Source organism: Mobula birostris, chromosome 2, assembly GCF_030028105.1.
Source record: "Mobula birostris isolate sMobBir1 chromosome 2, sMobBir1.hap1, whole genome shotgun sequence".
Lineage (NCBI taxonomy): Eukaryota > Metazoa > Chordata > Chondrichthyes > Myliobatiformes > Myliobatidae > Mobula > Mobula birostris.
Window position 1 is genome coordinate 95,738,237 of NC_092371.1, and position 25,810 is coordinate 95,764,046.

Here is a 25,810-nt window from a genome sequence, read left to right on the forward strand (position 1 = left end):
CTATTGCAACAAAATCCTTAAATATTTTTAATATCTACAGCCTCAAACTGCACACTTTTTAAAATTATCCCATTTAATTCACACCATCCGTTGCAATTTTGGTTCATCAGCGCATCACTCCATATTTTTCCATGATCTATTTCATCCACTTGGTTCTGTGACTCCTGAAGTTTATTACTCTTCTGAACAATATTTTAATTTTGTACCTTCCTTGATATCATAGTCTGTGCATCCAAAACCTTATGACCAAGCTATCTCAACAAGAGCAGTAAGCCAAATATTAATCCTCATTTGAGTACCTTTTCTAACAAGACTTGGCTATTTAGCACCAGAAGCCTGATTCACCATTTAACAGGTTCAGAGCTGGCACCACACCGCATTCACATTTTCCTCGAGTATCCAGAACTGCAACAATCTTGCCTTTTTACATATTCAAACACTGATATCCCAAAGTCCAGTGTATGGATGTTCAAAGATTTATAACCCTTTGAGGAAATTAATTTCTCATCTAGCTTAAAAATAGCTCGCCCCTTATCTCCTAGTCTTGGACTCTCCAGCTATAGGCCCTGTCTACCCTATCAATGCCTTTCAGAATCTCCTACACCTCACTGAAATCACTGCTCAGCATTCCATTATCTGGCATTCTTATTTAAACTTGCTTCAAAGGACAACACCCTCAGATCAAGAATTAATTTAGTTAAACCATACTGCACTCATTCCAAGGGATGGGTCCAAAACTACAGATAGTATTAGGTCTCACCAAGCTGAGCTCTTATATTCCAATCCACTGTAAAGCAAGGCATTCTGTTTGCATTCCTAATTGCTTTGATACCCCCATATATTTTCTAAATCTCATGAACAAGTATTTACAGATACCTCTGGAGACCAACATTTACCAGTTTCTCATCATTTAATAAGTATTCTGTTTTTCAATTCTTCTTACCATATTCAATAACCTCACATTTTCCAATATTATATTCCAGATGCCACTTCCTTGTTTGCTTACTTGTCAATATTCCATTGCAGATTCGTCATTCTTACAGATCTGTTTGCTACAGAACTTTATATTATTGACTAATTCATCAGTCAATATTGTAAATCGTTAATACTGATGCAGAGACACTGAACACTAAAAGACCAGCATGAAAATGACCTATTTATTGTTACTGTTTCCTTTCTTTTAAAATGATCCCTTAAGTATTCCGACATTGAGAATAAAATTCCCTTTCAGCTGCACTCGTGATCACATCCTCAAAGACTATTAGCTCTGTCAAACATATTCTTTCCTTGATAAAGCATGTCAACTCAGCCTCATCAAATCAGAATTTTCTAATGGCCTTGTTAGAGATGAATGATGGATTCCAGTCATTTGCTCCAGAGGTACTCTGGTTCCCTGTTTTATCTCACTTTTCAGGAGGTGTCATTTTCCAGCATGCTGGAACCTGTCCAGAATTTAGGAAATCATTAATAGATCTTCTTAATGTATTTGGCCTATCCAGCTTCTTTATTTACTCCCCCACCTCTTCTATTTAAAGGTGGCTGTTCATTTCTACCTCAGATACAGTCTCTTCCTCTACAATACATTCCTCCAGTGGAGTCTTAGGTCCCACACCATTAGCTTACCCTTCAACCATCAGGCTCCTGAACCACCTCAAAGTTGCTGGTGAATGCAGCAGGCCAGGCAGCATCTCTAGGAAGAGGTATAGTTGATGTCTCGGCCTGAAACATCGACTGTACCTCCTCCTAGAGATGCTGCCTGGCCTGTTGCGTTCACCAGCAACTTTGATGTGTGTTGCTTGAATTTCCAGCATCTGCAGAACTCCTTGTGTTAGGCTCCTGAACCAGCATGGATAACTTCACTCACCTCTACACTAAACTGATCACTGAATATAACCTATCAGCTCACTTTCAAAGACTCTACAACTCATGTTCTCAGTATTATTTACTTATATATTATTATAAGTTTTTTTGCATTTACAGTTTGTCTTATTTTTGCACAAAGGTTGCTTGTCTGACTTTGTGCATAGTTTTTAAAAATTAATTCTATTGTATTTCTTTGTTTTGCTGAGAATGCCAGCAAGAAATTGAATTTCAAGGTAGTATATGGTGACATATACATATTTTGAACTTTTGAATTTACTTTTAACTTTTACAATAATGATAATGGTATTGCCAAATTTCAATAATACTAATATTTTGCTGTTTTAACATGCTGGCCAAGGGAGAAGTATGGGCTAGGGCAGTGGTTCCAGTGAGTGATAACATCCCCTGGGGCGGTGGGAGTTTCCAAAGCAGCAATAAAGATAAAGGGGGCAGTGGGGAATGCTCGGTAGCAAGGGGAGCTACAGAGGGATTACAGGCCTCATAATTGATAAAATTCTTTGAAGACTCAACTGCTTCACTCAATAATCAACACAAAAATATTAGATATGGCACTCCTTATTTGTCAGAGTTATTTGCAAAGTTTAATTAAATCAATCTTCAATTGCCAATAAATGATGTGAATCTTGTCAAAGTCAAATCAGTCGTCTCCACACTCCAGTCCAAGTTAACTCTATTTAAGTGCAACTTTGATCGTTGTGACCTTTTCCAATTTCCGAGCCTCTCTGAGTTGTAAGGGAAAGAAAGAGTACCAGATGATGATCTTCAAATATACTGTGCCCACCTGGGTGAGCTGCATAAAGATATATCAGAGAGATTTCAGGATTGTCTCTCAATCCAATTTCTAGATTGGGTAATAGATCCACTCCTGATCAATGATCAAGAACTAACAGCAAGGATGGAAGAACTAATCTTGCTACAAAATGTTTCACAGCTGAAGCTGAGTTTCAAAAAATCATAACAAGACTTTTGGTTGCAGAAAGAAATCTCTGAACACTGTCCTGTGGAAAAAGATCAGGTTGTTCTTGATTGCCTTTCCAACATCATATTTAGTGAAGTGCGTTTTCAGAGCAGTCGCCCAACTGCTTTCAAAGCAATGAAACAGACTGCAAATTATTGAACATAGTGATCTGAGACTCCTAAGTGACATTCAGCCTGATGTTGAGAAGCTGATATCACTGCACCAAGCCCATCGATCTCATTGAAACGTGAAAAAACAATGAAGCAGTGAATAGTTGGACTACTAATGTATGCTCTAAAACTGTTTTACTATAATTATTTTATTTGTAAATTTAAATGGATTTGAATATTGTTTGCAATTATTTGTGTAACACACATCAAAGTTGCTGGTGAACGCAGCAGGCCAGGTAGCATCTCTAGGAAGAGGTACAGTCGACGTTTCGGGCCGAGACCCTTTGTCAGGAGTCTTCCTAGAGATGCTGTTTGGCCTGCTGCGTTCACCAGCAACTTTGATGTGTGTTGCTTTAATTACCAGCATCTGCAGATTTCCTTGTGTTTGCAATTATTTGTCACTGCTTTGAAATTGCAATTTCTATTTTCTTTCGCTGTGCATCATAAATCAGAATTCCTTATACCTTTTATGTAATGGCTGGAAAGGAAGAGGGGTGTGCTGAGTACGTGGCCTGGGAGCCAAAAGGGTGGTAACCCAACAGAGTTTGGGAACCACTGGGCAAGGACATAGCATTCCATGAATATTATCATGCAAACTTTTATATTGCTTTAGATTGGAAAAGGTGCTTTGCTCTCTCTTAATGACAGATTTTGCTCATTGCTAGATTTGTTCATTTACTTGTTTACAAGTGTGGCCTTTGGGACACCAATATTATTATCTGCTTCTAATTGTTCCTTAGCTGAGGAAGAGGAAGAGGTGTGAATCAAACACATCAGTGGGTCTGGAGCCACATATTGTCTAGCCAAATTAATGGCTGATTTTCATTCCTGAAATGAATGCGGGGCATTTTCTACAACTATCCAGTTTCATGCCTAGCATTTCAGAGACTATTACTTTCATAGCAAATTTTTGTCAAACACTTGAGTGTAGATTCCCCCCAGATGCCATGGTGAGATTTGAACTCATGCATCTGGAGAAGTCTGGTACTCTGCCTGGTAGACTCTAAGGTAACTACACTGCTACTGCACCCTATGGTGTCAACTGAACAATTTCTTAACCTCAAGGGACAGGCAGTGACTGACCTTTTTACAGAACAGGAAATCACGGCAGTGGGAAAAAAAAACGCATTTTTAGTTGAAGTTTCTAATTTGTTAATATGCTTCCTTTCTTTTTACCTGTCTTGATTACCAGGAGTAGGAAGTTACAAAGGAACATCTATAGAGTGAAGGAGCAAAGAAGTAGCAGATAGCAGAAAATGAAGGAACTGCTTTGATCCAACAAAACAGCTTGCAGTATTTTCTTTATAGTGAGAAGCTGGAAAGTACAGAGTACAGTGATTCGGTACACACTGTAATCATAGTACTAAAACAAGACATCAGTATAAAAGTATTCTAAAATGCTAAAGTGAATGTTGGAGGGAAGTACAAAGGATCATCAGTCAAATATTACTTCAGTTGGACTCTAATTTTTTTGTTTAGTTTTGCATAATATACTATATGCCTCGGATTCCTCTGTACACTAATGAGGAAATCCTGAACTTCTGGCAGATCCTTGCGGCTGTCCTAACTGTGCTGTGATATTGGACTGATCATAGAGTTCAGCAGTGAAAAGCCAACTTGCTCCATTTGCTACAGTTGAGAAGAATGACAACAAAGACTCTCAGGTTCGAGAAACAATACCTCATATTACATCTGGGTAGTCTCCAATCTGACGGCATGAACATTAAATTCTCTAACATCCAGTCATTCCTCCCCCCACCCCACTCTCTCTCATTTCCATTTCCCATTCTGGCTCCCATCTTACCATGCCCCTACTGGGCCGCCGTGGCAGCATAGCAGTTAGCGCGATGCTATTACAGCTCAGGGCATCGGAGTTCAGAGTTGAATTCCAGCGTTCTCTGTAAGTACCTTCCTTCCCATGTGTGTGTGAGTTTCCACCAAGTGCTCCAGTTCCCCCGTCCCACCCCCCCACCCCACAGTCCAAAGATGTACTGGTCAATGTAAATTTTCCCATGAATAGGCTAGGGTTAAATCGGTGTGTTGCTGCGTAGCACAGCTCAAAGGGCCTTTTCTGCGCTGCATCTCTAAATAAATAATTATTGCTATATTTATACTCTATTCTTGGTTGGGGCAACTGTAACGAAAATCAATTTCCCTTGGGATCAATGAAGTATGACTATGACTACGACTATAAATGAAATAAATTAATTCCTTAAATAAAATTATCGCTTCTCCTGCCTCTGGTACATGTTCTCCTTTCCCTTTTCCCCTGGGTCCACTCTCCTCTCCTATCAGATTCCTTCTTCTTCAGCCCTTTCCCTTTCCCACCTATACTGTATCTCCTAGCTCCTCAGTTCATCTCCCCCTCCCCCACCACCTGTCTCAACTATAACCTGCCAGTTTATACTCTTCCACAAACCCCCCCCCATTTCTCACTTCTTCCTCCTTTGTTTCCAGTCCTGATGAAGAGTCTCGAGCCAAAATTTCGATTGCGTATTCCTCTCCATAGATGCTGCCTAAACTGCTGAGTTCCTCGAGCATTTTGTGCAAGTTGCTTTGCATTTTTAAACTGTCGTTGTATTGATATAAACAAATTTAGTGCTCTTTTTACTGTTTCAATGTTTATATTCTTCATAAATTTCCAACATGTTGCTAAAATATTAAATTTTTAATAGCTTTTGAATGTTGCGAACAGCTGGTTAAACTTGGAACACGGTTTAACATCTTGTCAATGTATTTCTATGGGATTTATGTGCTGCATATCACAACATCTTGTCGATGTATTTCTATGGGATTTATGTGCTGCACATCAGATATCAATCAGGAAGCTCTTGTCAGAAGATCCTATCAAAGTGAGAGTTGTTTAGCAGTAAGGAAGGTGCTAGCTGCACCTGGAAAATTTAAATCCACAACATCCCTGGATGGTAGAACACAACTACACAAAAATGACACAGGGCAAGAAATGATGAATTTAGATGGCGGCATGTATAAACTTGCCTGTGATTCTGAGTTACTAACTTAGACAGCAATCTAATTTCAATGTATTAAAATTATGAATGTATTCAATAGGATACACTGGTCCTGATTGACAGACAACTATTTCTTTAAGGATCTATTTTTCAAGGAAATGAAACAGTTTTAATCGTGGATGAGAAACAATTGTTTTGCTGAGTGAGACTTGACAGAACATCCCACAGTTGGAATACTGTCCGTTTAGAGCTTTGATTGCACTGCCTTCCAATTTCTGTGAATGCGTCAAGGAAAGGGAGGAGCCCAGTTACTTTTTCTCTTCTGTCAATGAGGGTCTAATGCTAACTGCCTCATTGGAAATGAATAAAAACAACACACAATTAGTCTCGAAGATCAGCCATAAAAATGCCAGTTTTGTGGATTTATGGGCATAAATGGCTCTCCTGATTCCAAGTGCTAGAGGTGAAACTGTCGCAATAGAGACCAAAAACTCCCATGACCAAACTATTAATGTACAGAAAGCTCATTAAATATCAGCCATCACCATTAGAGCTCAGTAAGATACCTTGGTGGCATAAACAATGTTGCAGAACAATACAAACAGCTGCTGTTCCAGGCCATCTGAAAAACTGTTAAATCCCATCTTTCAGACCAAAAAGTATAGAACATAGAATAGTACAGCACAGTACAGGCCCTTCAGCCCACAATGTTGTGCTGACCCTCAAACCCTGCCTCCCATATAAGCCCCCACCTTAGATTCCTCCATATACTTGTCTAGTAGTCTCTTAAACTTCACTAGAGTATCTGCCTCCACCACTGACTCAGGCAGTGCATTCCATGCACCAACCACTCTCTGAGTAAAAAACCTTCCTCTAATATCCCCCGTGAACTTCCCACTCCTTACCTTAAAGCCATGTCCTCTTGTATTGAGCAGTGGTGCCCTGGGGAAGAGGCGCTGGCTATCTACTCTATCTATTCCTCTTATTATCTTGTACACCTCTGTCATGTCTCCTCTTATCCTCCTTCTCTCCAAAGAGTAAGGCCCTAGCTCCCTTAATCTCTGATCATAATGCATACTTTCTAAACCAGGCAGCATCCTGGTAAATCTCGTCTGTACCCTTTCGAATGCTTCCACATCCTTCCTATAGTGAGGTGACCAGAACTGGACACAATACTCCAAGTGTGGCCTAACCAGAGTTTTATACATGCTGCATCATTTACATCGCGACTCTTAAACTCTATCCCTCGACTTATGAAAGCTAACACCCCATAAGCTGTCTTAACTACCCTATCCACCTGTGAGGCAACTTTCAGGGATCTGTGGACAGGTACCCTGAGATCCCTCTGCTCCTCCACACTACCAAGTATCCTGCCATTTACTTTGTACTCTGCCTTGGAGTTTGTCCTTCCAAAGTGTACCACCTCACACTTCTCCGGGTTGAACTCCATCTGCCACTTCTCAGCCCACTTCTGCATCCTATCAATGTCTCTCTGAAATCTTTGACAATCCTCTACACTATCTACAACACCACCAACCTTTGTGTCGTCTGCAAACTTGCCAACCCACCCTTCTACCCCCACATCCAGGTCGTTAATAAAAATTGCGAAAAGTATAGGTCCCAGAACAGATCCTTGTGGGACACCACTAATCACAATCCTCCAATCTGAATGTACTCCCTCCACCACCACCCTCTGCCTTCTGCAGGCAAGCCAATTTTGAATCCACCTGGCCAAACTTTCCTGGATCCCATGCCTTCTAACTTTCTGAATAAGCCTACCGTATGATGAGGTTCATTAAGGAGACCAAGCTGTCAAAAACATCTTCAGTAATATTCATGAAGCATGATACAAGCATTCCAAAGAACTTTCAGAAAAGTCTAATGACTGAAAGCTTAATTACTAACTTAAGCTGAACCCACTCATTTGCACATGCCCCACACCCATTTGAGCACACAATACCCCCACCCCAACAATTAAACATAACTGCCAGAATTGAAATGTCATTTATAATAAAGTACAGGGTACCCTGATGCAACACTGCACTAAACAGAGATTACATTCAAGGTATGAACAATTCTACCTAAATCTAAAGGAGGGATTTATATGATTGTCATTACACTCAAAAGCTGGCTCTCCATGACAACTGAGACACTATCATTGAAATATATATTAAATATGTGATGAAATATTCTTCAAACTTATTACAAGGATATTCAACGTAAACTTTTCTCCCCACTTTTCTGCTGCTCAAGGTTGGGACTTTTTGGCCCAGAATCTTCTCACTGGTCACGGGCAGCACACTTCCCTGCTACTCATTGTGCCCTTTGCTCAAAGTAAATGAATACTATACTGCAGCCAGACTCAGTATCCAGTACTTGAATCTCTGTGCTCCAAATGCTCCTAAAGTAGCCTGTGTCACATGGGAAAGTGGAGGAACACAATGAGCAGTTTTCCTCTTTAGCCTCAGGTTCCTGGAATGCAAGCTTGAAACATGCATACATAATTCAAAATACATTATTCAGGGGACGGGTAGTATAATACCTGTGCTGGTTCAGGTGCCACTGCCCATTCTGGGGAATCAGGTATTTTTTTTGTTCTTACACTTCATGCCTTCACTAGCCTAGTGCATCTCCTGGTGGCTAATGAAGTGAACAGCAGTGTAAAGGTCTTTAGACTTGGTACAAAGCAAAAAGATAGTACAAACTTATACACATGTTCTCAGTTGCCTAGATACTTAAAAACTACATTATAAATGTCTGGAGTCCATGAGCTTAAATAATGCTGCAAAGAAGTAGTTATACACGATGAAATAAAACAATCCAAAGATTCCAAATATTTCTTACATCTCCTGATGTTCCCAGACTGCCTGTTCTTATCCAAACGCACAGATGTGTGATACATTCCAAGAAAAATCCCAAGTTACAGACATGATCTACATTTGGTGGTATTGGAACTCCACTAGAATTTTGTTTTGAAAAATCATTTTCATCTTAATTATTTTTATTCAGTCATTGAACGTTTAGAAGACAAGCACCACATATAGTTTGACAATGATTTTGTTGTTTTACAGGTGGAAATTTAGAACACACGAGAAATACTCAGCAGGTCATATGCTATCAGTGGAAAGAGAAGCAGTTAACACTATCGGACTTTGAAAACCTGCAGTTTTCGCTAATATTACAGAATATAGAACATAGAATAGTACAGCGCAGTACAGGCCCTTCGGCCCACAATGTTGTGCCGACCCTCAAACCCTGCCTCCCAAATAAGCTCTCACCTTAAATTCCTCAATATACCTATCTAGTAGTCTCTTAAACTTCACGAGTGTATCTGCCTCCACCACTAACTCAGGCAGTGCATTCCACGCACCAACCACTCTCTGAGTAAAAAACCTTCCTCTAATATCCCCCTTGAACTTCCCACTCCTTACCTTAAAGCCATGTCCTCTTGTATTGAGCAGTGGTGACCTGGGGAAGAGGCGTTGGCTATCCACTCTATCTATCCCTCTTATTATCTTGTACACCTTTATCATGTCTCCTCTTATCCTCCTTCTCTCCAAAGAGTAAAGCCCTAGCTCTCTTAATCTCTGATCATAATGCATACTCTCTAAACCAGGCAGCATCCTGGTAAATCTCCTCTGTACCCTTTCCAATGCTTCCACATCATTCCTATAGTGAGGCGACCAGAACTGGACACAGTACTCCAAGTGTGGACTAACCAGAGTTTTATAGAGCTGCATCATTACATCACGACTCTTAAACTCTATCCCTCGACTTATCAAAGCTAACACCCCATAAGCTTTCTTAACTACCCTAACTGGATAATTAAACATCTGGTCAAGAGCAATCTCCAAAATACTAGTAGGAGGAATTGTGGCAATTAAAACAAATTATTTTTTATCACCATCCAATAATTTTCAATGGAAATGCACCATTTCAATATCAGGTGATAACAGAACTATCTGCTTATGCCAAAAGTCTTCATAGCTAAATACTATGCTGACACTTACTGCTTTGGCTGCTAAATACACAGTCAATTGAGAAAAGCATTGGAAGGATGCCACTGCTGATAGAAATATACCATTCCTTATCTTTGAAGGAACAGTGAGAAAACTAGGGTTGGGGAGAAAGCTACTGAATGCCGACTCTGATTTACTCGGTTTTGATCACATCCTATTCACCTCAATGAAAAGTTCAAACGATTAAACTTTTAGGTCTTTCTCATTCTTTTCTCCAGATTTTTTTTTTGAATATTCTATCTTCAACCTTAACTGGACAGCAGCACTGTTACCTGAATGAGAGATCTGGAGTTCAATCTCCACTCCACTGATGCAACCTGAATTCCAGGCTGACACTCTACCTGTTGTGCTGTCACAGCTTTCTGATGAGACACTGAACCAAAACTACCTCTCTTCTCTAAAGATTACATGATACTTTTGACTAAGAAATGGGGTGCTGCTTCCGAAGCCTGAAATAGTTTTTATATTTTAACCAATAAAAAGCAAATTAGTTGAAAATTTATTGCAGCAATGTTTATGGGACATTGCTGTGAATAAATTCGTTAACTTGTGACCATGCAAAAGCCCAGATTTTGTGATTAGCATTGAGACTATTAGAACTCAATAGTCTAATAGTCTACAACAGATTAACTACAACTGGACCACTTACAGAAAATGTTAGGGCTTCAGTCATTCCAGTGATTCATTCTAACTTAATTATTTTGTAACAAACTTTCTGACACTGAAAATTAACTTAAAAAGTATATAGCCATGATACTTCAGTTATAATTGTCAAAAACGTATGGTGCATGGCCAAGTAGTTAAGGCATCGGTCTAGTGATCGGAAGGTCGCTAGTTCGAGCCTCAGAACTCTGGATAGAGGTAGTATCTTTGATGTCTGGCATGCTGCTCCCTACCAGACAGGGTGGATGGGCATCACTGGTCCTCATCCATCTCCTAAATCTCTCGTGCTGGCTCCAAGCGCGATACCCCAGTAAACTGCTTCGGCTGGCGGGCTAAACCACGTGAGGGTGGTGTTAACACGGCACCACTGGGTGAAAGACTTCTATAATGAAGTTACCAGCTGGGATGGAAAGGTTCTCAGATGAACTATAACGGCCACGTGTTCACAACCAAGGCGAGCCACCTAGTTGGAGGAAATCGGCTGTGGTCAAACCTGGAGAGGGATGGGCTCCGCCAGGTTTCAGATGCCCAAGACACGTTGCATGATGAGCACACCAAAAAGCTGATGCAAAGCTTGTCATGACGGCGCCCCGATGACTCCACCAGGAGTTAAGGGCGCAAGAAGAAGTTGTTCGAGCCTAAGCTGAGGCAGCGTGTTGTGTCCTTGAGCAAGGCACTTAACCACACATTGCTCTGTGATGACACCCGTGCCAAGCTGTATGGGTCCTAGTGCCCTTCCCTTGGACAATATCTGTAGCGTGGAGAGGGGAGACTTGCAGCATGGGCAACTGCTGGTCTTCCATACAACCTTGCCCAGGTCTCAGTCAACATCGAAAATCGATGGACAGCCGAAGAAGAAAAACAGCAAAATCATCTTTCCCTCTTGATTTTATTATTTACTTCCTATTCTGTACAAGTTTGCCATTGAAATACATCTTCCTTCTTTATAGTGGTCCCTTTGGCTGTCCTGTTTCCACTCCAGTACTGTATCTGCACCTGAGGTGGGAGCTGCTGACTCCTCGAGATGAGGCAGTAGGCGTTTGGCAGAGCAGGGAGGTGGGTGTGGAAAATGGTGCACTCCTTCTGCTGTATACTTCTACATATTCCCAGACAGATCTTAAGTTCTCAATACTTCTCCATTTTGAGCAAATGGTTCATTTGTTCGACTAGCTGGTAATCAGTGTCTGCTCCTGGGGTCTGCTGTTGGACAATGTGCTGATAAAAAGAGCTCAGAGCCTTTCAGGACTTTTCGGTGGGCTGCAATCATAACAATCACTTAGGCACTTGGCAGGGACTGATAAGCAGGAGCAGCCATTGTAGGAGTTGCCATTGGTGGAGTTGTCAGTGTTAGAGCAGCCAGGCTTTGGCTCAACAGGCTTCAGCAGAGGCTCTAAGTTTCTAACAAGTTTATTTTTCTCTTTCTTTGTCTACAAGTACATTGCTAGTGTAGTGAGAATGGGTCTAGATTTAGTAGTATGTTCTTTGTGTGAGATATGGGAACTCTGGGAGACCCACAGTCTCCCTTCATAACTACATCTGCACAAAGTGCACTAAGCTGCAGCTCCTTAGAGACTGTGTAAGGAATTGGAGCTCCAGCTGGATGACCTTTGGTTCATACTGAGGTGGTGATAGATAGGGGCTACAGGGAGGTAGTCACTCCCACACTGCAAGAGGCATGTAACTGGATAACTGTCAGGAGAGGCGAAGGGAACGGGCAGCCAGTACAAAGAACCCCTGTGGCTATTCCCCTCAATAATAAGTATATCTCTTGGATACTGCTGTTGGGGTGCTTGGGTGGCGGGGTCACCAACCACGGGAACCCGCAGTGACCAGGTCTCTAGCACCAAGTATGGCTCTGTAGCTCAGAAGGGAAGAGAACAGCAGTAGTGGTAAGGGATTACATAGAGGAGCAGACAGAAAATTCTGTGGATGGGAAAGAGACACCCAGATGGTTTATTGCCTCCCAAATGCCAGGGTCAGGGATGTCTCAGATCGGGTCCACTCATTTTAAAGCCAGAGGGTGAGCAGTAGGAAGTCATAGTACATATTGCTACCGATGGCATAGGTAGGAAAAGGGACAGCCCAGAGGAGAGAATATAGGGAGTTAGGTAGAAAGCTGAAAAACAGAGTAGTCCAGTGTAGTAATCTCTGAATTGCTGCCAGTGTCACATGCCAGTGAGGATAAGAATAGGATGATTTGGCAGATGAATGAGTGGATGAGGAACTAGTATATGGGGCAGAGTTTCAGATTTCTGATCACTGAGATCACTTCTGGAGAAGATGTGACCTGTTAAAAAAAAAGGACAGGTTACTCCTGAGCCTGAGGGGGAACAATATCCTTGTGGGCAGTTTTACTAGTGCTGTTGAGAAGGATTTAAACTAATTTGGCAGGGGGATAGGAACCAAAGTGAAAGGTTAGAAGATGGGGTCGTTGGTATGCAAGTCGATGCATTGTGTAATGAGACTATGAGGAAGGACAGGCAGATGATCAGGCAAAATTGCAGTCAGAGGAATGAGTTAAAGTGTAACATGGGGGGAAATCAAAAAGACAGATGAATAAAGGACTGAAGGTGTTATATTCGAATACATGTAGTATTATGAATAAGGTGGATTATTTTGTAGCACAGGTAGAAATTGCCAAGTATAACGTTTTGAATTGTAGCTGAAAGAAGATTATAGTTGGTAGCTGCACATCCAAGGATACACATTGTATCCAAATGACAGGGAGGTAGGCAGAGGAGGTGGTGTGGCTCTCTTGGTAAAAAATGAAATCAAATCTTTAGAGAGATGATTTAGGATCAAAAGATGTAGAATCCTCGTGGGTAGAGTTAAAAAACTGAAAGAGTAAAAAGACCCTGATAGGAGTTATATACAAGCCCCTGAACAGTAGCCAAGATGTGGAATATAAATTAAAATGGGAGATTAAAAACAAAGGCATGTGAAAGGGGCAATGTTATAATAGTCATGGGGGAGTTTAATAAGCAGGTAGAGATTGGAAAGGGTGGCTGGATCCCAAGCGAGGGAAATTTGTAAAATGCTTCACTCTCACCTCTCAAAGGTGATAAATGCTGGCCTGGACAGAGATGCTCAGTATCTAACCAGCTTTTCATTTCAAGGCATTTAGCAATGATGATGCACCTCTGCAGATGAACAATCTCTCTTCTCTGTTTTCTGCATTACCTTCATGCCATCAAACTACATTTGGGAAAGAGGTCATTCTCCGCCTATCCAGATCACATCTTCAAAGGTTCAAGTCCTGGTTATCTGAGGCTCAGTTATATAGCATGGAAACAAGCCATTCGGCCCACCACATTCATGCTAACCAGTAGGAATCCATCTGTAATAACCCCATTTTCCAGGTTTCTATGTCTCAGGGATTCAAGTGCTCAATTAGACACTTACTAAATGCTGTCAGAAGCTCTGCCCCTATCTCTCCAGCAGTGTACTCAAGGTACTCAATACTCTCTGGGTGAAAAAGGCCCCCTCAAATCCCTTTTAAATTTCTCACCCTTCACACTAAATCTATATCATCTGGAGTAGAAGTTATTTTCTCTGCATTACATTAAATCATGGAAGTTGGTGTACACATCTCCAAAGGGGAAAAGTAATCAATACCTCAAGACTCAGTGTCCACTTTTCTCAAGAGCTGAACCTTTAGGACTTCAGAAAAACTGTTTCAAACTGAAAACTGACAAAATAAGCGAGTGCAAGGTAAAACTTTCAACTGCCATACACCTTGTGTTTTAATGAAAATAAACACAAAATGATGGGAATAGCACCTCAGATCCTGCCTGGGCAGCTCCCAACCTGGTGGCATGAATATTAACCTCAAAATTCTGGTAATTGCCCCACCACCCCTTTTCTCTGATTTTCTGCTCTGTGCCCATCTGATCCAATTGGCCCCCATTAGTCTCTCTTTCTCCTCCCTCACCACCTCCACCTGCCCATCATCTGCACACTCCATCCATCAGTTCTCCTCCTCACACCCCCTTCCTTTTATTCCACGTTCCACTTTCCTCTACTATCAAATTCCAGTATCGTCAGCCCTTTGTCACTTCCATTTACCATTTCCCAGCTTCACACATCATTCCCATTCTCCACTCCTCCATCATCTGCCTATCAGCCCCCTCACCTAGATTCACCTATCACCTGTCAGCTCTTGCTTCACCCCTCCCTTCCACTTTTTAATACCAGTGATCTTTCGGTTCAGTTAAAGGGTCTTGACCCAAAACACTGACTATTCATTTGCCTCCAAAGATGCAACATGGCCCGGTGAGTTCCTCCAGTTCTTTGTGTGTTTCTTCAGATTGCAACATATGCAGTGTCTTGTGTCTGCATAACATAATTTTTCACATTATAGCAAGGATTTGCAAACGATCCGTGTGAAGCTAAATAATGTACAAACCATTTCACAATGCAGCTCCAAGTTGAGAACCCCTTTGTTTGTGTGGAGTCTGACATAGCCCTTCTTTTTGACATATCGGTAACGGACCTGGTCATCATCGATGGCCGCTGTGAAGGAAAGATAAAAGTAAAGTTTAATGTTTAACCTTTTCAACAGTTGCACACCAAGGGGAATGGGAGCTAAAAGAAGCCCAACAATTAGCAAGATGAAGAACCTATTACAAGAGCGAATTGAGAAATCATTTTGATACAGTTTGGCTAAGTGGTAAGAAGTATGGTGGCAGAAACGTTTGATCATTTTGATTCCATTCTAATCAAATAAACAAATCAGGATTTTTCAGGGTGAGGTAGTTGGTCAGAGCTCACACAGCAGTAATCATGGTTAGGCACCAATGTTAACAAGAGATCTGGTGGTGGGGGTTAACAACAGCAGAGGTCACTGAATCAACTGTTCAGGTCTTAAGATCAAGTCTCACTTAAAAGAATGCAAAATTTTTTTTTCGACAAAGGCTATAGCGAACGGTTGTAATGGTACTTAATATTTTTATAAAATTTTGGGCAGTAACCAATTCTCTTGCTGTCCTGGGTATAATTCTAATGTTTATATAAACTCTGATAGTGACAAGACCCAGTGTAGAACAATGCTGCACCTGGTGACTTCAGAACCATAACTCCAGATCTTTCTTCTAATGTTGAACCTACTTCTGATTCATATACTTCGTTGTGCCACGAGCTTCCACCACGTCAAAACTTCTTATCAATGGGACTATCATCACAGCATAGTCTGTACCTTCTGTAGAATAGCTGATAGTATTTAATTGTTCTGCTTTGTTAACAACACCTTTTTGCTTCATCATGTGATTATCAGAATGGTACAAGGCAATTTACAATTAATAGTTCCTATGTTACTTATTTAGATTGGTTATAGAAGAAAGCGAAATCTAACCTTAGTATTTTCTTGCTACATTCTAGTCACCGTTTCAAATTACATGTCACTGAAGAATTGAAATAAAAATGCAACCTATCTCCAGGTTTCTGTCACTGACATAGAACTTCAGAAGACATGTACTGTATAGCTGAACTTAATCCTTAATTTATTCCAGTGAAATAGATGTCTACACATGAAAACATCATGGTTTACAGGCAGGGAAGCCACACTACTGGAGAAACTAGGTCAAGTGACATGGGAACATTAGTGGCGGTGCTAGTAAAGGGAGAGACAGGAGACTGAGGAAGGAAAAATAAGAGGAACAAACGCAAATTTGTCTGAGGAAAGGAAAGAAATTATAAATGGGGCAGCAGGAAGTGAATGTGTAGTATAAATGTAGTGAGCTAATTAGGGGACAGGATGGAGGGTGACTGAGTGAATGAAAGAGCGGGTCAGGAAGACAGGACTTGGGAAAGGTGTAAGTGAGTTAAGGTGAAGTCACCCATCACCAACTACCACCATCCACTTTAAACCACTTTTTAATAATGTTGTTTACATTGTAGACATGTTTTATTTTTTATGTCCAGGTTTCCCCCACCATCCGAAGGTAGAGAGTTCCTATGAAACGGTTCGTAAGCCGAAATGTTGTAAAGCGAAGAAGCAATTACCATTTATTTATTTGGGAAAATTTTGTGAACGTTCGCAGACCCAAAAATAACCCACCAAATCATGCCAAATAACACATAAAACCTAAAATAACAGTAACATATAGTAAAAGCAGGAATGATATGATAAATACACAGCCTATATAAAGTAGAAATACTTTTCCACAATCATTACTGAACTGTTCTCCGGAGCGAAAATCTCACACAAGCGCCATTGGCAGGAAATCTCATGCAAGCGCTGTTGGCAAAAACACGTGCAAGCGCTCTCCAGTAACCTTTAAGCTATGAAGCTGCCAAATCATACCAAATAACATGTAAAAATACACAGCCGATATAAAGTAGAAATAATGTATGTACAGTGTAGTATCACTTACGGGAATCGGGACAGCGCCGAGCACACTGATGATGGTGTGTTAGACTGAGTCGTCGGAGCTTGGGTGGTGCAGTGGCCCCCCCCACCCTCCAGGCCGCTGAGCGATACATTGCAGCGAAGAACGCAGTGGTCCAGCAGTAGCTAGGAGGCACACAGCACATCTTTAAGAAAAAAGCCCAAATAAACATGCTAATTAATTAGGTGCCGCCCGTAATTGTCGGCCCAGATCAGTGCCAATTTCCAATTGCGTTGTCCCTGATCTGGGCCGACAATTACGTGTCGGTGGCACCTAATTAATTAGCATGTTTACTTCGACTTTTTTCTTAAAGATGTGCTGTGTGCCTCCCAGCTACCTTTGCATTCTCCGCGAATCGGTATCTGTCCGTGGCCTGGGGGTTGGGGTGGTGGGACACTGGGGTGTCATCTTGTCGCCTGTTTCCATTAGAGCAGGCAGCTCATCTTCTCCTATGACTGCCCGCCTCGATGTCGAAGGTCGAGGTTCATCCTCTACTGTGGCTGATGTGGAAGGCTTGCTTGACTGCTGAGCCTCGCGTATTTTTCTATCACACAGTTCTTTAATAAGGACTCAAACCATCCTGCAAATATCCCCTAAACCGACGTACCCTTTCAAAATTAAAGTCGTACTTTATCAATACTCATTTGGTTTCGATTGTTATCCTTTTTTCTTCCAATTGTATCAGCTCTTTATCTGTCAGTTCTTGGGATGGGATGCCAAAACCTCTTCAACATCATCTTCGTCAACTTCCACAAGTCAAACTCACGTTGTCCTTACTTCGTTCACCACGATCAAAATGCTTAATTATGTCTAGTTTTACCGTAAGTGTAACACCCTCACGAGCTCTTTCAGGCTTTTCAAATACCATAGAACTCATCTTGCAAACGGCTGCTCACAGGCTCATGCTTAAGCAATGCTGGCGAGAATCCGAGGGAGAGCAGCTGCTCGGGGCGCGCTGTCTTTTATCGCGCGCTGATTTTTTCGCGTGTTGAATTTTTTTTTCGTAACAGTGAAAACACCTTCTGAAAGCGAAAACAGGGTACTAATGTAGGTCTTTCGTAACAGTGAGGTTTCGTAAAGCGAACGTTCGAAAAGCGGGGGACACCTGTATTTATATACACTTTATTCCATATTTGTACTTTAACCTCTAGCTTTATTCTTACATAATGATTTATAATTATTTAACGTTGTTTTGCGTTGCATGTTGCACCCTGAGCAAAACAACACAGCAAATTCTTAATACTGACAAATGTATATGGCAAATTTATTTGATCCTTGAGATAACGAAAGGAGAAGATGAAGCAAAAAGCAGGTGGATTTTAATGTTTCAATGAAGAAGATAGAGGAGGAATTGTAAAGACAGGAAAGAAAATACATAAAAGACAATGAAAACTGAAACTAAAGATTTATTGAAGCAATTTATAATATTCCACAGATTCTGAAATTATTACAAAATACTTGGTTTTGTTCACTAATGCATTAAAACTGAAAAAGGTGAAGGTGGTATCAAGTTCCCAGTTGAACATTATTCAACATGAATGATAAATTTCAGCAAAACAAGATCATGTAAGCTGATTGATTTTTAAGCTTCACTCTAACAATTACCAGAACTCTTCACTGCTATTGGTACACCTTATATCATGTACATAAAGAGAAATTATTCAAAGCTGTTCAAAGGTAGAAGCTCACATTTGTCTCATGAGCAAGCACCAGTTTCCAAATGAAGCACTTCCATGAACATGAGAAATTCTAAAAGCAAACTGAGACTGTGAAAACAGTGCTCTGAAAGTGATGCTGGGATACTCTTCTCTAGTGCTTTTCACACCATTTGAATGAGAATACTCATATTGCACCTGTAAAATCACCATGACGCCATCCCTCATGGCAGGCAATATTTTTATTCCAGTCTTTGTCAATGGCATGCATTTGCTTTGGGCTAGCTTCTACTGATACCTCAAAACGACACTGGGCTTAAAAGGAGTAAATTACAAGGACATGTTGCATAAAGTTTGGTTTGGATTTCTCAAGCTTTATATCAAAAATGTTCAATATAAAAGTTACAGAAAAAGTATTTAACTTCCCAGTGGGAAAATCCTAGAAACAAGGGCATGGTATTAAAATGAGAACTGAGACACTTAGGAATGAATTTGGAAATCTCTTTTGCACACAAAGAATAATAAAAACCTGGAACTCTACCAACAAATGGATGTGGATCCTGATAAGGAGATAAACAGAATTTGCAAGACAGAGACTGGTCGATTTTTGTCAGGTAGCAGTTCAAATGATATAAGGATGGATAAGTGGAAATCAAGTATAGGTCAACCACAATTAAATCACAGGTTAGTGTTTGAATAGTCAACTGCTCCAATGTTCCCAGAATAGACCTGTTAGCAGAATACAAATCTGCAACTCCTCAAAGAAATTGCCGTGGTCTAGATTTTAGCTTCTATTTCTTAGCATGTGGAGTTTGGGCTATTATGCAAAAGCATTTGAACCTAAACGAACAAATAGAATAGTCAAAGAATAGGTATGTGAAGCAGAGCCCTCAATGAGGCTTTTATTCACCAGGAGTGTAAACTGAAGGGTCTCTCTGAATTCGGGATATGAGGTTCTACTTCAAACAACATCTTTCCTTTCAATGAAACTTATTAGTAGCAAATGGAGCTGAATGTATTGAACAGCAAATTCAGAAAGGAAGGTTATTTTAGCCATATTCTATAAAGTTCTAGTGATAAAAATCTACAGGGAAATGTCTCTTATTTTTCTGTTTTCAGGTCTGTAGATTTCAAGGGATTTAGCAAACCACAGAATGAAACACTTCGCAGGAATTTATAACTGGAAGAAACCTATATATCCCACTGCCTTATTGTTCTGTTTCTGCATTTGATTAGCACAGTAAAACGAATGAACATTCAAATGCACTTATGAGAACTTGTTGTCAATAGTCAATATGGAACTACTTGTTGTCATTGGCAAGTTCATCCCATGAGTGTAGAACAGATATGGTTTTCACATTTTTTATTTCATGCACAGATGAAGATTAAACACTCATGTCCTGTGATCTTTTCAGTGTATATAACAAAATAATAGAGAACCAAAACAACCAATCACTAATTACATATATTGCCAAGCCAAAGCCTGAAATATCTGTAAGTATAATAATTGAGTAGCCCACCACACCATACCAAGTCAGTCTTTCTAACCCACCAGTACATGCCATATATAAGAATTAATATTTCTAATTCAAACTGGAAAGTAAAATGTCACTGCATATTTTATAAAAGAGGACAAAGGTGAGAGGTTTTTCAATATTTTATAAATAATACATGGAAGGAGAGGTTTGGTTTAATGACAGACTAGCATAATAGTGCAAATCTGATCATAGGTTATTATGAAGCTTCAAGCTCTAATTAATCTTACGTAGTCTTGATGTTTGCAGTAACCGTAGCAGAATGCTGAGGAAAATAAATTTATTTTTGTTGTTCCAGTGGCAACCAAATAAAACATTTTACCATATATTTAAGCAGATTAGTTTGTTCCTCTTACGTTTGTTTTGCCATTCTCTGGTCTCCCCTCTCCCAGCCCATACACCTCAATAAGTTCTCATGTTTCTGAATGAAGAGGGTCCCACAGAACCACTACGCAAGGCATTAGACACAGCTGTGCATCATATGGAGAAGAGAAGTTAGATCAAAGAGAAGGTGCAGAAAAAAGTTAAAATAATGATTTCAGTATGGAGGGATTTCATTTACAACTTGAGAAGAGACCTGCTGGGGATGCTGAAGAATATTACCATTTTGGGCAGGCTAAATAAAGAAACTGCTGCCTTCAGCAGGGCCAATGGCATAGAATCAAAATGACAGAGAAAATCTACAGGGAGGGTGCAAAGATAATTTTTTTAAACACGCTTTGCCATCACCTGGAGCTCATTGCCTATGATGGTAGAAGGAGTACATGAACAAGGGGTTTCAAATGGAAATGCAGAAACAGAGAATTGGGAGAATAAAAAAAACAGTAAATGGACAGTAGGTCCAGTGTTAATGAGTGTGTTATAGTCAACACAGGCTAGGTGGGCCTATTTCCACCCTGCATATCTCTGATTCTGTGGCTTAAAGGAAGTTAATTTGCAGAACTATCAGCAAAGAACAAGATAATAGAAGAGAATGAAATAGTCTGTGAGGGTGGGTTGTGTTTAATAGCCTGAAAGGTGCTCTGTTCCGTGTTTATTCAATGGTTGTGGGCCACCGTTTCTGTTAAGGAGTATACTATCCTAAGGAGAGTCAATATTTGACTCATGTATGCCCTTTGGATGGCAGAACAGCTAGAATTAAGAGCCTATCTGATGAAGTGTTTGCGGTGAAAATGCTTACACAATGTATGAGCCTGTGCTTATAATGAGCTGTAATATATTTGTTATTTCTTTTACAACTGATTCACTTCAGAAAGCTCACAGTTCAAAATATTTTGTAAAGTTCCAGTCCCAAGCCAGGTTCTAAGGACATCCCAAAGTTGGACAAACAATTATGTAGGAAAACTGTTCTCTGCTCAAACTAAGCTCTGCGCAACTAAAAAACAAATGAACAAATAATTCAGCTTTGGTGGTGTTGTGACGTGGGGACATTTTAAGTGAAAAGAGGCCTTTCAACATCCGGAGCAAGCAGATCTGTCTTCAGTTCATCACTTTACACAAAAGTTCACACTTTCAACAATACAGTATTCCATCAGCATCAATCTAGACAACATATTTGCCTTACTTACTGTTTGAGCTCCTAGTGCCAAGAGTGGTAGTGCTCTAGCTAGGCTATTTGAACATCTCAAAGAAGTTTTGTGATAGGTAAGGCATTACATAAAATGGAACCAAACCGAATAAATAGGATTCGAATAATCAGCTATGACCTAGCTGAATTGTAGCATGGACCAATGTTCATGACCAACATATAATGCTTCAGCTTGATTTAAACAGGCAACTGGACTGGTCAAAGAACACTGAGGCTGTCTACAAGAAGGGTCAGAGCCGTCTCTATTTCCTGAGGAAAGATGTCCTTTAGCAACTGCCGGACGACGCTGAGGATGTTCTATGAGTCTGTGGTGGCCAGTGCGATTATGTTTGCTGTTGTGTGCTGGGGCAGCAGGCTGAGGGTAGCAGACACTAACAGAATCAACAAACTCATTCGTACTATTGTGGGTATGGAACTGGACTCTCTGATGGTGGTGTCTGAAAACAGGATGCTGTCCAAGTTGCATGCCATCTTGGACAATGTCTCCCATCCACTACATAATGTACTGATTGGGCACAGGAGTACATTCAGCCAGAGACTCATTCCACCGAGTTGCAACACAGAGCGTCATAGGAAGTCATTCCTGCCTGTGGCCATCAAACTTTACAACTCCTCCCTTGGAGGGTCAGACACCCTGAGCCAATAGGCTAGTCCTGGACATTTCATAATTTACTGGCATAATTTACATATTACTATTTAATTATTTATGATTTTATTACTATTTAATTATTTATGGTGCAACTGTAATGAAAACCAATTTCCCCCGGGACCAATAAAGTATGACTATGACTAACATCATGGAGCCAATGGAACCTACAGAGTCAAACAAGGCAATGGATCTCTTGGCTCTTCCATTTTAAGGGATACTGCATTTTACGTGTTGTTGGCCACGTGAAACAATTCCTGGAATTAGAGTATTTTCATTTTTGAAAGCTGCTGTCATTGTTGAGGTGATAGGGTGTGGTTGGAGGGAGGTTTTGTGCTTAATGGTAGTGTGAGAGCAGGAGGAGTGACTGGTTAAGGTGGATTGTAGTTTGTCAGTTACCTATAACTGCAAGAAAACTTTGAAACCATGGAATCATAACGCAAATGCCACAGTCCTACTTCACCACATCCACATATCATACTTCTGTATTCTTTTTTAAATATTGCTTACAACACAGGAGGCCATTCAGTCCAGCGAGTCTTAGAGTTATCCCATGAATCTTGTTCTTGTTGTTATTTCCCCATAAGCTATTCTCGCCCATGTGGCCATCAACTCTTTCTACTTCCACTTGCAGTTACTTACCATAGCTAATTAAGCTATGGATGAACACACCTTTGGGATAGTGGAAGGACACCACAGCATCCACAGCACTTAGACTTAGGGAGTACCTGAATACTCCACAAAGACAGGACCCAAAGTCTGGATCAAAACTGTTTAGATAGAGCACTAAACCATTTTTATTTAAATTGGTGCTCACTTATTTTTCTTCTGGTTATTTTTAGAACATTTTCCTAATTTTACATCAAGAAATGTTAAGAATTTCAACTTAGAGACCCTTCCAAAAACAATATCAACACTAACTTAGATCAACCTCCATCTGAAAACAATGGTATTATAAAGATTGTGGTCTCTATTTCTCATCTCTTTAAATTGCATGCACTGTGGTTACAGTTCAAAATTATTAAACTAAAATCATATGTACTTGATGTACTGTTCTAGCTTGCTGGCTATTCCTCCTCACTTTTTTTAAGATTAGCCTCGAAATTCAACATTTCTTTACTGAGCCAGACGGCTTTTTCTTATTAAGTGAATTGGCAATCAGAATGCTGCTTTTTACACTGACACGCAAAGGAACAACCGCATGCCGTTTATAAAGTAAATAGCACACACTGTTTTTAATTGGTGAGTGGCAAGACAGTGATGAGCATTGCACCAACTATAACAGTCTAAACTGACAAAGACTTAATCCCAATATTACATGTAGCTGAAGGAGCTAATCTGTTTTACCTGCTTCATGTGTAGTTTCAGGCATCATTGCTGTGGATGTGAAGGAAGCTGAGACTTTTCCTGTAGAATAATGTGCCTGTAGAAAGAAGCAACAACAATTTTATGAAATCCATTTTTTCCTCCAAAATGCAAACTAAAAACATATGCAATTGGAACAGACATAAGCATATGGTGGCCCAAGCTACTACTGCCTTGCAAAAAGATCATGGGTGATCCTATACTTTGTACATCATCCTAGACAATCCTATATCCCTTTAAGATATGAGAGGGTGACCTCATGCTGCACACTTAGCTCATTTCCTTTACAGAACACAGAGGATGCACATCAGTGGAATAAGCCAACAGATGCAGGATACCTTTGTGATGAACACCAACTTCCAGAACATCTTAGAATGAATACTAAATCAATAATTTTAACTGAATTAGTTAAAAATCTATTCTTTACTTCTGTTTCAGAACAAAGCAACAGTTTGTAACTTGAATTTATTTAATGCATGGCATACAAATGATCAAATTACAAACATGCTTGAAGGTGTAACGTGAAATCTAGATTTCACAGCATACCCAACATTAGCCTGAATGAAGACATCAAAGGATTACATGGATATACAGTACACAAACAGACCATCTGACCATAAATGAGTAATTGGGATGCTTCAAGATATCCTTGTTCCTTTCTCATTTAGATACCCAACTGCCAATTAAAAAGTGGCACCATAATCTTCCTACAAAAATGTTCTCTTCTATTGGTGTCGAATTTCATTTGTTAATTATTTGCTGAATCCATATGCAATTTATTATCAAACTCCTCAGTGTTAACATTATGAGTCCCCAGCACCCCAACAATCCACACATTCAGAAATTGTCTTTTTTTATTCTGAAGTATAATACAAACTCATAGGCACTCTGGCTTCCATGTTAGCTTGAAACTATCTTGGCTCTATTTCCTGTACTTGCTTTACATTTATTGGGTTTGCTGGAAAACTTGTTATACAACAGTGTGACATCTAAAAGTAATAAATTCAAAGTGTGATGGAGCATTAATTGGAGTAACATTCAATAGCCTCGATAATCTGCCAATATGACATCACCAAAGATCTTTTTTTTGCACTACTAATTATATATATATTCTTACTGTCATTTATATTTTTTATTATGTATGAAACTGTACTGTTGCTGTAAAACAACAAATTCATGACATATGCCAGTGATATTAAACCCGATTCTGATCACATACAGAGATTTGCTGTATCCATTCACTCACAGTGAACCATTCAGAGAGAGTCAGGCACACACTGACTGAAAAGGTCCCTCAGAGATTCTGCCAAACAGCTACTGGGCAACTTATGCATGCCATCTGAGCATGACCCCTTCTTACATTACATATAGTTAAATGAATGGAGAAAATAGAAAAAGAACAGCAACTATTTAAGATTTACTCATGGTGGAAGATTTCTACTACAGTGCAGATAGAGGAAGGAAGGTAACTTGAGTTTTGAACGGGGGAAATGTAGGTATTGTGGTTGATGAATGAAAAGATTCATTCTCTATGCTCTGACCAAGTCTGTTTTGCATCAGTATTAAATGTGACATGGTGCATGAAAAGATTTGTTAATTTAAATGGTTTCACATGGACATATCAATGCACTATATTTGATTTATGGTGGAAAACATTCAAGTTTTTATTTAATTCACTTAATTATAACACAGAATACTAATCCTCAATTTTCACACACGTCTCCAATCTGTCATGAGCATTTACTGTCCTAAATCTGACATTCAAGGAACTCATAAAAAAAAAGGCTAAAGTAACACTCACAAAATGCTGAAGGAACTCGTAAGGTCAGGCAGCATCTATGGACAGGAACGTTTTGGGCAATGACTCTTCTTCATGCATTTTGTGTTTTAAAAAAAAATTTAACTTATGGGGTCTTTCTTTCAAGATTTGTCAAATTTATTTCCGCAAATAGTTCTGTTGTCTTTTAAAAAT

General features: G+C 40.0%; 1 protein-coding gene across 3 annotated transcripts in view; it reads right to left on the reverse strand.

The window, feature by feature from the left end:
- ppil2 (peptidylprolyl isomerase (cyclophilin)-like 2) overlaps positions 1 to 25,810 on the reverse strand; it is a 352,242-nt gene that overhangs the window by 189,036 nt on the left and 137,396 nt on the right. For all 3 annotated transcript variants that reach the window (XM_072245362.1, XM_072245369.1, XM_072245376.1), the window contains 2 exons: positions 23,821 to 23,896; positions 15,069 to 15,175 (listed from right to left, as the gene is read on the reverse strand). In XM_072245362.1, coding sequence (XP_072101463.1) covers positions 15,069 to 15,175; positions 23,821 to 23,896 — 183 coding nt within the window. The remainder of the gene's footprint in view (positions 1 to 15,068; positions 15,176 to 23,820; positions 23,897 to 25,810) is intronic.